At 41.6% G+C, this 14,942-nt stretch overlaps 1 protein-coding gene across 1 annotated transcript in view; it reads left to right on the top strand.

The window, feature by feature from the left end:
* NEK11 (NIMA related kinase 11) overlaps window positions 1–14,942 on the top strand; it is a 273,104-nt gene that overhangs the window by 60,731 nt on the left and 197,431 nt on the right. The window contains 1 exon segment of the mRNA XM_059920355.1: window positions 456–574. Within this exon segment, the coding sequence (XP_059776338.1) occupies window positions 456–574 (119 nt within the window).

Below are 14,942 nucleotides of genomic sequence, written 5' to 3'. Positions count from 1 at the left end.
TGGGAAGGGGGTTGGTTCCTGTGAAACCACCTGGGTTTGCTAACTGGCACTTATTGAAGTTGGGCTCCTGCCCTCCCCAGAGAGCAGGGGACAGGGGCTCCATCTTGAGGTATGGCTGGAATAGTCAGTTCCTTCGGCAGCCTTGAGTTTTCTCAAGCAGGCACTTTAAGGGGGACGAGGGTCATCCTAGGAATGTGACGTTGAGCTGTTAGAAATATGTTAGCATTTGTTCAAGACTTTATAGGCGAAAGTGGATGCCTGGTTGAGAAGAGGGCTCAGGAGGCTGGCAGCGTTTGGTCAGGAGAGGGTCTGTGCAGCGATAGTTCCCAAGCGCCAGTGCGACCCCACTGTGCTGTTATTAACAATGGCCGCTGTGCGTCAGCTCTTGTTAAGAGAGATTGATTTTAAATTCCTAACTGAAGGAAAATACAAAAAATTATGCTATTTTGTTTCAGGGCCGAGATCTGGACTATAAAATTCAGGAATATAAAGAACCTGGAAAAACCTTTCCAGAGAGTCAAATAATAGAATGGTTTATCCAGCTGTTGCTGGGAGTTGACTACATGCATGAAAGGTATGTTCATTTGTTACTGAAGGACAGTGTTTTTTTAACAGTCACATCTGAACTTGAAAAATGAAATTTGGGAGGTAGAATTGAAAGGAAGCAAGTCCAAAGGTAAATGACTGTAGTTAAACATCGATGATATGTTTTTCCATAGGAAACTGTCGAATGATTAGAGGATTTATTTGATTACCTTTTTTGTTGTTGTTCTAGAAATCAAACTGGCCTTAAATACAAGACAGAAACTTGTATTAAACACATTCCTCTATATCTGATCCTATCCTGTGAGCCACAAGCAATTCTCAGATACCTTTAGCTTGCTATGAATTTATTACATCTTCCAGCAGGCTTAAGCTGTGAATACCCTAGCATGCTGCAGATAGACGGCGGGGTTATTTTGGAGTGTGTCAGTGCACATCTAGCTGTGCTCACATTCCAAGATGAGCTAAAGGAATTGAGGCAGAAGATATAAGTGTTCAGACCAGTCAGTTTTGACATTAAATATCTGATAAAGAAGGTCAAAGTATGCTTATGGTTCAGTTGTTTATAATTTGCCTTTGCAATCTCAGCCTCAAAAATGTGTTTTAAAACTTTTTACTATTTTTTTCACAAGTCAAAAGCAAGATGTTTTAGATGTTAAATGTTTTATAGGCTCATAACATGATATGAATGCATTTGAAAAGATGAACATACATAGACAAATAAAAGTAGATGCTGTGAGGGGTCCATGTTAGCTTTCAACTTAGGATGGGGCAGAACATAACATTCTTCTTGAACAAAAGTGGGAGTTTGTAGAGGACACCAACGCCTGGCTGTCCATGAATGTCAAATAGCTTAAATGTGTCATCTGTGCTTTCTGATGGCATAAAAAGTAATCCGATTATTCTGTGCTTCGCTGTGTATCTTCTGAAACACATGCTTGATGAGACAGACAGCCACTGACTTATTGACAACTCACAATAATCTTTTGAATGGTGTCAAACTATCCTAAGAGACAATGATAAAAGAATATCAAATAATCTTTTAAAAAACTACCAAAGCTGCTGAATATAAGACTTCTGTGTGCATACAGTTACATTCGTATTCCTTTTATTTTCTCTACTATTCCTTGGCATATTTGTTAACTTAGACACAAGGAAAACAACACATATAAAGATGCCAACTTTGGTGTTCAGTGTGTAAAATATAAAACTGAAATCTGGTTGATTTAGGAACCCAAACATTTTTTGATACATTTTGGGTCTGCTTAGTAATAGTTAAAATAAATGAGTTAAAAATAATCCTTCAAGAGACTTCCCTGGTGGCACACTGGTTAAGAATCCACCTGCCAATGCAGGGGACATGGGTTTGAGCACTGGTCTGGGAAGATCCCACATGCTGCAGAACAGCTGAGCCCACGTGCTGCAACTACTGAAGCCCTTGTGCCTAGAGCCCATGCTCTACAACAAGAGAAGCCACCACAATGAGAAGCCCGCGCACCACAATGAAGAGTAGCCCCCACTCGCCGCAACTAGAGAAAGCCCACGTGCAGCAACAAAGGCCTAACGCAGCCAAAAAATAAATTAATTTAAAAAAAAGAAAAAAGTGTTTAAAAAAATCCTTCAAAGAGAGGATTTAAATTTGTTTTGAATCCTTCACCATTCTAAGAAAGTCATTAAATAGGGCTAAATGTTTCGGTATTTGTGGATCTGTGGATCTGAAATACCAGCCTTTGTGATTCAGATAACAAATGATGATGCTTCTTTCATTATGTTATTATTATTATTTTTAAAATAAACTTATTTATTTATTTTTGGCTGTGTTGGGTCTTCCTTGCTGCCTGCAGTCTTTCTCTAGTTTGTGGCGATCGGGGGCTCCTCTTCATTGCGGTGCGGGGGCTTCTCATTGCAGTGGCTTCTCATTGTGGAGCAGAGGCTCTACAGGCTTCAGTAGTTGTGGCAGGCGTGCTTCAGTAGTTGTGGCACGCGGGCTCAGTAGTTGTGGCTCACGGGCTCTAGAGCACAGGTTCAGTAGTTGTGGTACACGGGCTTAGTTGCTCTGCGGCATGTGGGATCTTCCTGGACCAGGGCTTGAACCTGTGTCCCCTGCATTGGCAGGCAGGTTCTTCACCACTGCGCCACCAGGGAAGTCCCTCATTATGTTATTGTAACCAATTATTGTGAAGTTTTTCTCTATAGATGGAGAAATTTCAATTTTATATTTAAGTTCATTCATTCATTTATTAAATAGCGTTAAGTTAAAATAAAGCCTAACCTCGAAGAGCTGTTAGTAAACTAACAGAGATAAAACATGTCCCCCAATAACTGTAAACCGTATAGCATGGTGGATATACAGAGTTCATGGTCTCTACTGCATGTGGCTTATGGCCTTGGGCGATCTGCTTAACCTTTCTGAGCCTTTGTTTCCTCATCTATAAAATAGAGATCATAATGGGACTCTCCTTGCTTAATTTATAGGGCTGTGGGGAATATGCTTTGAGATACTACACACTTAGAAAGTTTGCAAATTGTCAAGCCCTGTGTAAGTGTTATTGTTTGTGGTTGTAATTCAATATAGAATGAGGGCCTAGCCACCAGAAGGGGTTAAAAATCTCAGACAATAACGAGTATTGGCAAGGAGGTGGAGCTATTGGAATTCTCTTACATTGCTGTTAGGGTGTGAATTGGTATAACTACTTGGGAAAAATGTTTGGTAGTATTGATACCTCCAAAGCCAAACATTTATTTATTTATTTATTTAGTTAGTTAGTTATTTAGTTATTTAGTTATTTAACATCTGTATTGGAGTATAATTGCCTTACAATGGTGTGTTAGTTTCTGCTTTATAACAAAGTGAATCAGTTATACATATACATATGTTCCCATATCTCTTCCCTCTTGCATCTCCCTCCCTCCCACCCTCCCTATCCCACACCTCTAAGTGGTCACAAAGCACAGAGCTGATCTCCCTGTGCTATGCGGTTGCTTCCCACTAGCTATCTATTTTACGTTTGGTAGTGTATATATGTCCATGCCACTCTCTCACTTTGTCACAGCTTACCCTTCCCCCTCCCCATATCCTCAAGTCCATTCTCTAGTAGGTCTGTGTCTTTATTCCTGTCTTGCCACTAGGTTCTTCATGACCTTTTTTTTTTTTCCCTTAGATTCCATACATATGTGTTAGCATACAGTATTTGTTTTTCTCTTTCTGACTTACTTCACTCTGTATGACAGACTCTAACTCCATCCACCTCACTACAAATAACTCCATTTCATTTCTTTTTATGGCTGAGTAATATTGCATTGTATATATGTGCCACATCTTCTTTATCCATTCATCCGATGATGGACATTTAGGTTGCTTCCATGTCCTGGCTATTGTAAATAGAGCTGCAATGAACATTTTGGTACATGACTCTTTTTGAATTATGGTTTTCTCAGGGTATATGCCCAGTAGTGGGATTGCTGGGTCGTATGGTAGTTCTATTTTTAGTTTTTTAAGGAACCTCCATACTGTTCTCCATAGTGGCTGTATCAATTTACATTCCCACCAACAGTGCAAGCAAAACAGAACAGAACTTTTCTCCACACCCTCTCCAGCATTTATTTTTTCTAGATTTTCTGATGATGGCCATTCTGACTGGTGTGAGATGATATCTCATTGTAGTTTTGATTTGCATTTCTCTAATGATTAATAATGTTGAGCATTCTTTCATGTGTTTGTTGGCAATCAGTATGTCTTCAATGGAGAAATGTCTATTTAGGTCTTCTGCCCAGTTTTGGATTGGGTTGTTTGTTTTTTTGTTATTGAGCTGCATGAGCTACTTGTAGATCTTGGAGATTAATCCTTTGTCAGTTGCTTCATTTGCAAATATTTTCTCCCATTCTGAGGGTTGTCTTTTGGTCTTGTTTATGGTTTCCTTTGCTGTGCAAAAGCTTTTAAGTTTCATTAGGTCCCATTTGTTTATTTTTGTTTTTATTTCCATTTCTCTAGGAGCTGGGTCAAAAAGGATTTTGCTGTGATTTATGTCATAGAGTGTTCTGCCTATGTTTTCCTCTAAGAGTTTGATTGTGTCTGGCCTTACATTTAGGTCTTTAAGCCATTTTGAGTTTATTTTTGTGTATGGTGTTAGGGAGTGTTCTAATTTCATTCTTTTACATGTACCTGTCCAGTTTTCCCAGCACCACTTATTGAAGAAGTTGTCTTTTCTCCACTGTATATGCTTGCCTCCTTTATCAAAGATAAGGTGGCCATATGTGTGTGGGTTTATCTCTGGGCTTTCTATCCAGTTCCATTGACCTATGTTTCTGTTGTGCCAGTACCAAACTGTCTTGATTACTGTAGCTTTGTAGTATAGTCTGAAGTCAGGGGGCCTGATTCCTCCAGCTCCATTTTTCGTTCTCAAGATTGCTTTGGCTATTCGGGGTCTTTTGTGTTTCCATACAAATAGTGAAATTTTTTGTTCTAGTTCTGTGAAAAATGCCAGTGGTAGTTTGATAAGGATTGCATTGAATCTGTAGATTGCTTTGGGCAGTAGAATCATTTTCGCAATGTTGATTCTTCCAATCCAAGAACATGGTATATCTTTCCATCTATTTGTATCATCTTTAATTTCTTTCATCAGTGTCTTATAATTTTCTGCATACAGGTCTTTTGTCTCCTTAGGTAGGTTTATTCCTAGATATTTTATTCTTTTTGTTGCAATGGTAAATAGGAGTGTTTTCTTAATTTCACTTTCAGATTTTTCATCATTAGTGTATAGGAATGCAAGAGATTTCTGGGCATTAATTTTGTATCCTGCTACTTTACCAAATTCATTGATTAGCTCTAGGAGTTTTCTGGTGACATCTTTAGGATTCTCTATGTATAGTATCATGTCATCTGCAAACAGTGACAGCTTTACTTCTTCTTTTCCAATTTGGATTCCTTTTATTTCTTTTTCTTCTCTGATTGCTGTGGCTAACACTTCTAAAACTATGTTGAATAATAGTGGTGAGAGTGGGCATCCTTGTCTTATTCTTGATCTTAGTGGAAATGGTTTCAGTTTTTCACCATTGAGGACAATGTTGGCTGTGGGTTTGTCATATATGGCCTTTATTATGTTGAGGAAAGATCCCTCTATGCCTACTTTCTGCAGGGCTTTTATCATAAATGGATGTTGAATTTTGTTGAAAGTTTTCTCTGCATCTATTGAGATGATCATATGGTTTTTCTCCTTCAATTTGTTAATATGTTGTATCACGTTGACTGATTTGCGTATATTGAAGAGTCCTTGCATTCCTGGGATAAACCCCACTTGATCATGGTGTATGATCCTTTTAATGTGCTGTTGGATTCTGTTTGCTAGTATTTTGTTGAGGATTTTTGCATCTATGTTCATCAGTGATATTGGCCTGTAGTTTTCTTTCTTTGTGACATCTTTGTCTGGTTTTGGTATCAGGGTGATGGTGGCCTCGTAGAATGAGTTGGTGAGTGTTCCTCCCTCTGCAATATTTTGGAAGAGTTTGAGAAGGATAAGTGTTAGCTCTTCTCTAAATGTTTGATAGAATTCGCCTGTGAAGCCATCTGGTCCTGGGCTTTTGTTTGTTGGAAGATCTTTAATCACAGTTTCAATTTCAGTGCTTGTGATTGGTCTGTTCATATTTTCTGTTTCTTCCTGGTTCAGTCTCGGCAGGTTGTGCATTTCTAAGAATTTGTCCATTTCTTCCAGGTTGTCCATTTTATTGGCATAGAGTTGCTTGTAGTAATCTCTCATGATCGTTTGTATTTCTGCAGTGTCAGTGGTTACTTCTCCTTTTTCACTTCTAATTCTATTGATTTGAGTCTTCTCCCTTTTTTTCTTGATGAGTCTGGCTAATGGTTTATCAATTTTGTTTATCTTCTCAAAGAACCACCTTTTAGTTTTATTGATCTTTGCTATTGTTCCCTTCATTTCTTTTTCATTTATTTCTGATCTGATCTTTATGATTTCTTTCCTTCTGCTAACTTTGGGGTTTTTTTGTTCTTCTTTCTCTAATTGCTTTAGGTGCAAGGTTAGGTTGTTTATTCGAGATGTTTCCTGTTTTCTTGAGTTAGGCTTGTATTGCTATAAACTTCCCTCTTAGAACTGCCTTTGCTGCATCCCATAGGTTTTGGGTCGTCGTGTCTCCATTGTCATTTGTTTCTAGGTATTTTTTGATTTCCCCTTTGATTTCTTCAGTGCTCACTTTGTTATTAAGTAGTGTATTGTGTAGCCTCCATGTGTTTGTATTTTTTACAGATCTTTTCCTGTAATTGATATATAGTCTCATAGTGTTGTGGTCGGAAAAGATACTTGATACGATTTCAATTTTCTTAAATTTACCAAGGCTTGATTTGTGACCCAAGATATGATCTATCCTGGAGAATGTTCCATGAGCACTTGAGAAAAATGTGTATTCTGTTGTTTTTGGGTGGAATGTCCTATAAATATCACTTAAGTCCATCTTTTTTAATGTATCATTTAAAGCTTGTGTTTCCTTATTTATTTTCATTTTAGATGATCTGTCCATTGGTGAAAGTGTGGTGTTAAATTCCCCCACTATGACTGTGTTACTGTCGATTTCCCCTTTTATGGCTGTTAGTATTTGCCTTATGTATTGAGGTGCTCCTATGTTGGGTGCATAAATATTTACAATTGTTATATCTTCTTCTTGAATCGATCCCTTTGATCATTATATAGTGTCCTTCTTTGTCTCTTGTAATAGTCTTTATTTTAAGGTCTATTTTGTCTCATATGAGAATTGCTACTCCAGCGTTCTTTTGATTTCCATTTGCATGGAATATCTTTTTCCATCCCCTCACTTTCAGTCTGTATGTGTCCCTAGGTCTGAAGTGGGTCTCTTGTAGACAGCATATATATGGGTCTTGTTGTTGTATCCATTTATCCAGTCTGTGTCTTTTGGTGGGAGCATTTAATACATTTACATTTAAGGTAATTATCGATATGTATGTTCCTGTTCACATTTTCTTAAATGGTTTGGGTTTGTTGTTCTAAGTGTTTTCCTTCTCTTGTGTTTCCTGCCTAGAGAAGTTCCTTTAGCATTTGTTGTAAAGCTGGTTTGGTGGTGCTGAACTCTCTTAGCTTTTGCTTGTCTCTAAAGGTTTTAATTTCTCCATCAGATCTGAATGAGATCCTTGCTGGGTAGAGTAATCTTGGTTGTAGGTTTTTCTCCTTCATCACTTTAAATATGTTCTGCCACTCCCTTCTGGCTTGCAGAGTTGCTGCTGAAATATCAGCTCTTAACCTTATGGGGATTCCCTTCTATGTTATTTGTTGTTTTTCCCTTGCTGCTTTTAATATGTTTTCTTTATATTTAATTTTTGATAGTTTGATTAATATGTGTCTTGTTGTGTTTCTCCTTGAACTTATCCTGTATGGGACTCTCTGTGCTTCCAGGACTTGATTAACTCTTTCCTTTCCCATATTAGGGAAGTTTTCAACTATAATCTCTTCAAATATTTTCTCAGGCCCTTTCTCTTTTTCTTCTTCTTCTGGGACCCCTATAATGTGAATGTTGGTGCATTTAATGTTGTCCCAGAGGTCTCTGAGACTGTCCTCAGTTCTTTTCATTCTTTTTTCTTTATTCTGCTATGCAGTAGATATTTCCACTATTTTATCTTCCAGGTCACTTATCCATTTTTCTGCCTCAGTTATTCTGCTATTGTTCCCTTCTAGAGTATTTTTAATTTCATTTATTGTGTTTTTCATCGTTGCTTGGTTCCTCTTTAGTTCTTCTAGGTCCTTGTTAAATGTTTCTTGCATTTTGTCTATTCTATTTCCAAGATTTTGGATCATCTTTACTATCATTATTCTGAATTCTTTTTCAGGTAGACTGCCTATTTCCTCTTCATTTGTTAGGTCTGGTGTGTTTTTACCTTGCTCCTTCATCTGCTGTGTGTTTTTCTGTCTTCTCATTTTGCTTATCTTAGTGTGTTTGGGGTCTCCTTTTTGCAGGCTGCAGATTTGTAGTTCCTGTTGTTTTTGGTATCTGTCCCCAGTGGCTAAGGTTGGTTCAGTGGGTTGTGTAGGCTTCCTGCTGGAGGGGACTAGTGCCTGTGTTCTGGTGGATGAGGCTGGATCTTATCTTTCTGGTGGGCAGGTCCACGTCTGGTGGTGTGTTTTGGGGTGTCTGTGGCCTTACTATGATTTTAGGCAGCCTCTCTGCTAATGGATGGGGCTGTGTTCCTGTCTTGCTAGTTGTTTGGCATAGGGTGTCCAGCACTATAGCTTGGTGGTCGTTGAGTGAAGCTGGGTCTTGGTGTTGAGATGGAGATCTCTGGGAGATTTTCATCGTTTGGTATTACGTAGAGCTGGGAGGTCTCTTGTGGACCCGTGTCCTGAAGTTGGCTCTCCCACCTCAGAGGCACAGCCCTGATGTCTGGCTGGAGCACCAAGAGCCTTTCATCCACATGTCTCAAAATAAAAGGGAGAAAAAATAGAAAGAAAAAAAAGAAAGAGGATAAAATAAAATAAAGATAAAATAAAATAAAGTTATTAAAATAAAAAAATAAAAAATAATTATTAAGAAAAAAAGAAAAAAAAATTTTTAAGTAAAAAAACAAACAAACAAAAAAACTCCCCAAAAAACGGACGGACAGAACCCTAGGACAAATGGTGAAAGCAAAGCTATACAGACAAAATCTCACACAGAAGCATACACATACACACTCTCAAAAAGAGGAAAAGGGGAAAAAATAATATATCTTGCTCCCAAAGTCCACCTCCTTAATTTGGGATGATTCGTTGTCTATTCAGGTATCCCACAGATGCAGGTACATCAGGTTGTTTGTGGACCTTTAATCCGCTGCTTCTGAGGCTGCTGGGAGAAATTTCCCTTTCTCTTCTTTGTTCGCACAGCTCCTGCGTTTCAGCTTTGGATTTGGACCCGCCTCTGCATGTAGGTCGCCTGAGGGTGTCTGTTCTTCGCTCAGATGGGCCGGGGTTAAAGGAGCAGCTGCTTCAGGGGCTCTGGCTCAGTCAGGCCGGGGGGAGGGAGGGGTACGGATGCGGGGCGAGCCTGCGGTGGCAGAGGCCGGCGTGACATTGCAGCAGCCTGAGGCGCGCCGTGCGTTCTCCCGGGGAAGTTGTCCCTGGATCACGGAGCCTGGCCGTGGCGGGCTGCACAGGGTCCCAGGAGGGGCAGTGTGGATAGTGACCTGTGCTTGCACACAGGCTTCTTGGTGACGGCAGCAGCAGCCTTAGCGTTTCATGCCCGTCTCTGGGGTCTGCGCTGATAGCCGTGGCTCGCACCTGTCTCTGGAGCTCGTTTAGGCGGCACTCTGAATCCCCTCTCCTTGCGCGCCACGAAACAAAGAGGCAAGAAAAAGTCTCTTGCCTCTTCGGCAGCTGCAGACTTTTTCCCGGGCTCCCTCCCAGCTAGCTGTGGTGCGCTAACCCCTTCAGGCTGTGTTCATGCTGCCAACCCCAGTCCTCTCCCTGCGATCCGACCTCTGAAGCCCGAGTCTCAGCTCCCAGCCCCCGCCTGCCCCGGCGGGTAAGCAGACAAGCCTCTGGTGAGTGCTGGTCGGCACTGCTCCTCTGTGCAGGAATCTCTCTGCTTTGCCCTCCACACCCCTGTTGCTGTGCTCTCCTCCATGGCTCAGAAGCTTCCCCCCTCTGCCACCCGCAGTTTCCGCCTGCGAAGGGGCTTCCTAGTGTGTGGAAACCTTTCCTCCTTCACAGCTCCCTCCCACTGGTGCAGGTCCCGTCCCTATTCTTTTGTCTTTGTTGTTTCTTTTTTCTTTTGCCCTACCCAGGTACGTGGGGAGTTTCTTGCCTTTTGGGAGGTCTGACATCTTCTGCCAGCGTTCAGTGGGTGTTCTATAGGAGCAGTTCCACGTGTAGATGTATTTCTGATGTATCTGTGTTGAGGAAGGTGATCTCCACGTCTTACTCTTCTGCCATCTTCTCCTCCCCAGCCAATCGTTTAAATACCTTATGACCTAGTAATTGTATCTGTAAGGTGAAATATGAGTACCTATATCCAACAAAAGACATGTACAAAAATGACCATAGAAGCCTTATTTGTAATAGCCAAAACACAGAAAAATGTCCATTTACAGTAGAATTGTTAAATAAATTATGGTATAGTCATACAATGGGGTACTCTGCAATAAAAAAGAACACATGATTGATATGCACAATCTGATGAATCTCAGAGATGTGATGTTGGGTGAGGAAAACAGACACAAAAGAGTGGGTACTATATGGCTCCGTTTATATGACGTTCAAAAACAGGCAAAACCAATGTCGGGTGAATCAGAATAGAGGTTATGTTTGGAAGGGAATTTCGACTGGAAGGGGAAAAAAGAAACCTCCTGGGATGCTGGAAATGTTATACATCTTGATCTGGGTGGAGGATTACATGTGTGATGTGTATGTAAAATTCATCAAGCCTAAGATTTATATACTTTAATGTAAATTATACTCTTAATTTAAAACAGGTGATAAGAGTGCCAAGAAAAGTACAATTTAAGTGCTATAGGACAGCAGTCCCCAACCTTTTTGGCACCAGGGACTGGTTTTGTGGAAGACAGTTTTTCCACGGACCAGGGGTGGGTGGGCGTGGTGGGGATGGTTCGGGCGGTAATGCGAGCGATGGTGAGCGGCAGATGAAGCTTCACTCGCTCACCTGCCACTCACCTCCTGCTGTGCAGCCCAGTTCCTAACAGGCCACAGGTCGGTACTGGTCCACGGCCCGGGGGTTGGGGATCCCTGCTATAGGAGCTCAGAAGAGGGAGTAATGCTTTTACTTGGGAGAATCAATGAAGGCTTCTTGGAAGGAGTGATATTTGAACCACGGTGCATTTTGAATATGGTAGAAGATGGGTCAGAACTTTCCAGTTAGGGAACAGAGTGAGCAAAGTCACAGAGCTGGGAAAACATCGTACTTTTAGGGTAAATGATGAGTGGTCCCATCAGAAAGGCTCTTGGAGTACATGAATGGAGCTGTGAGTCAAGGTAGATCAGATTGTACATCAGATTGTAGATCTGATCAAATTAGATCAGATTGTAGAGGGCTTTGTTTTGTAGCATAGACATTGATACCACAGAAATCTTCTGAATGGAGCTGTAGTGTGACCAGAACTTCAGGAGGATTAGATGATAAATTATAGAGGGGAGAGAGGGGGACTTGGGTTATCAACCTGGAACCTTTATAATATCTATGCCTGAGGTTGTAAGACCTGAGCCAAGGTGACAGCACTGGGCAGCATGGAAGGGTGAGGGTGAATTCGACAAGCTGAAATGACCAAACTTGACATTAAGCAGGTTGTGAGGCATGCTAGGAGAAGGTCAAAGATGAACCTGTTCATCAGCTGAGGGTGAGCAAGAAGTTGGAAAGACAGGTTTGAAGCAATAGTGCTGAGTTTAATTATAAATATGCTTAGTGGAATATGGAGAGAAAGAGATACAGAGGGAGGAGAAGAAGGAGGTGGAGGAGGAGGAGATAGAGGGAGGGAAAGCAGAGGAAGGGGAAGGGCAAGGAGAAGGAGAAAAAAACGTTAGAAGTGAGGGCCTAGATCTTGGGGAAAGAGAAAAACTTGTCATTGTGCATGTGATGGTTAATTTTATGTCAATCTGAGTGAGCCATGAGTTGTTCTTGTAGCATATGGCATGGACACTTATAAATAATAATGTATAAAGCTAAGAGTATTCACAGTTCACTCAAAGCTACCTTGAGACTGTAGCACTAAAACTCCTTCCTCATGCTGTGTTAACACAAAACCCCAACCTCGGTGACTTAGGACAGTCATTTCTTGCTTTTGTTGCATATTGGCTGCAGATCAGCTGCAAGTCTTCCCATACCACTGCCTACTCTGAAGGAGCAGCTCTTGTCTGGGACATGCTTTCTCCTGGAAGAGGGAAAAGCAAGAGATTTATGGGAAACACTCAATGGTTCTTAAAATTCTGCTCAGACATGACAGTTGCCTGGTCTGTTTGCATGCCATTGACCCAAGCAAGTCACGTGACCAAGCCCAGTGGAGGTGCCTCTTCCTCCCAAGGCAGACACCTGCTGCCAGGCACAAGAGGTGCAAATATTTGGAAACAAGAATACAGCCTACCACAATGCTTCCCTCAGCTTTCTACTTAAATCTGTCAAACTATAACCAATAAAATAGATCTGTCTATGAAACATTATTCCAGCCTTTTCCTCTTATGGTCTAGAGCAGGGGTCCCCAATCCCTGGGCCATGGACCTGTACTTGTCTGTGGCCTGTTAGGAACCGGGCCACACAGCAGGAAGTGAGTGGTGGGCGAGCGAGCAAAGCTTCATCTGCCGCTCCCCATCTCTCCCCATCGCTCACATTACTGCCAGAACCATTACCCTCCTCTTCCGTGGAAAAATTGTCTTCCACGAAACCGGTCCCTGGTGCCAAAAAGGTTGGGGACCGCTGGTCTAGAGTATATATTCAAATGCATTTTGAAAATTACATAGACTGCTTACAAATGAGTTAGGAAATTACTTTGGAAAAAAAGAAGAAGATGGATTTGGCTCTTCTGTTGCAAATTTCCTTGCAAATTTTTTTAGTGCATGTGGTGGTTAATTTTATGTGTCAATTTGAGTGGGCCGTGAGTTGCCCACATTAAATATTGCTTCTGGGTGTGTCTGTGAGGGTGTTTCCAGATGGGATTGTAACAGGGAAGAGCCAATTTTGACTCCATGTTGGATCTGTTTCTTTGACTTCAGCCTTTGCTTTTTGTTGCTTTTGTTACTGTGATCACACATAATGGCCTGCCTCAGGAACACTACCCATGTGTGAATGGCTGCAAGAAAGAAGAAATTACACATCCCCTCCCTGAGGCTGGCCATTCCAGGAGATGTTTTGCAAGGCCGTTGGCCCTTTTTACTTCCTCCCTGCCTCTCCCTCTCTGTTCTGCCTTTTTACTTTACTTCCCTCTCTAATTCTATAAAAGAAACTGGCATCCAGACCCTGATAAGACAGTGTTCTGAGAGGACCCTAGTCTGCCATCTTCTCAGTCTGCTGGCTTTCCGAATAAAGTCGCTATTCCTTACCTCAATACCTCATCTCCTGACTTATTGGCCTGTTGGCAGTGAGCGGAGCGAGCTTGGCCTCGGTAACAGGATTAACATTTGGATCGGTGGACTCTGTAGATTGCCCCCTCCAGTGTGGTTGGACACATCCATCCCTTGAAGGTCTGAATAAAACAAAAGGCAGAGGGAGGAGGAATTTGCCCCCTTTTTCCTGCCTCACTGGGGAGCTGGGATGTCTCATCGCATCTTCTTCTGCCCTTGGACTGAAGGACCTAGATCACTGACTCACCTGGTCTCAGGCCTTCAGACTAGGACTGAATTACACCACCAGTTTTCCTGGGTCTTCAGCTTGCAGACAGCAGATCTTGGGACTTCTCAGCCTCCATAATTTCTTGAGCCAGTTCCTTATAATAAATCTCCATTTGTATCTATATCTATATCTGTATCTTCTATTGGTTCTGTTTCTCTGGAGAACCCTGACTAATACAGTGTAGCAGCAGAGGAGATAAAGAAGACCCTGGAAAAACTAAGAAGAATGAAGTTACAGAAGAAATGAAGATTTTGTTTACCCCTTTGGAGCTTTCCTGTACTTATTTTAATTTGGTTTATTTATACATTTGTAATATTCTAAATCTATGGCATATGGCATACACACTTATAAATAATGTGTTAAAAGCTGAGAATTTTCACAGTTCACTGAAAGCTGTCTTGAGAATGTAGCTCTAAGACTCCTTCCTCCCCCCCTGGGCCTGAACCTCTGGCAAGTAGACAGAGTTAAGTTTGTTAAAGCTGTTTGTGTCCAGAGGCTTGTCACCAAGTCCCCCAAGCCTCCATAAACTGGGCCAGTATTTGAGTGACTTAGAGCCTTTCTTCTTTTTGGTCCAATTAATTAGCTAATCTTTGAAATGTTGTCTCTGGATGCCACAGCAGAACTGGGCATGAGGGAACTTCTTGGGGGCAGAGACAAGAAGGCTCTGGGGGCAAAAAAGCCTCCTCCTTTTTTGCCCCCAGTGCTAGCACAGAAAGCACAAAACAAAAAAAACACCCCCCCCCAACTCACTTCTGTTGAAGGGGTTCTGTTCAATTAGCCTAGATTTTTTAACATGAAGCACAGAGCAGCTTCTCTGCAGGGATCTCATTTGCTGGTGTTCTTGGTGCTTTCACAGTGGAGGAGAGAACAGGGCTGGGACACTTTCCCTAAGATGAGTGCCTTGTCACCTAGCAACCCACACCTTTCCCCAGCCACTTGGTGAGGTATTGTGTTAGAATGGCTAAACATTTCCCAAAAGGTGGTATGAGGAATTCATTTTTAACGTAGTGAGGCTCCCAGGGAAAGGACCTACTAAATGTGACAGGGAATGGAGGTGTGCTCCCTCAGGTCTGGAG

Source organism: Balaenoptera ricei, chromosome 4 (assembly GCF_028023285.1).
Source record: "Balaenoptera ricei isolate mBalRic1 chromosome 4, mBalRic1.hap2, whole genome shotgun sequence".
NCBI classification, from domain to species: Eukaryota; Metazoa; Chordata; class Mammalia; order Artiodactyla; family Balaenopteridae; genus Balaenoptera; species Balaenoptera ricei.
Note: the sequence above shows the minus strand (reverse complement) of the source record. Positions and strands in the feature narration are given on the sequence as shown.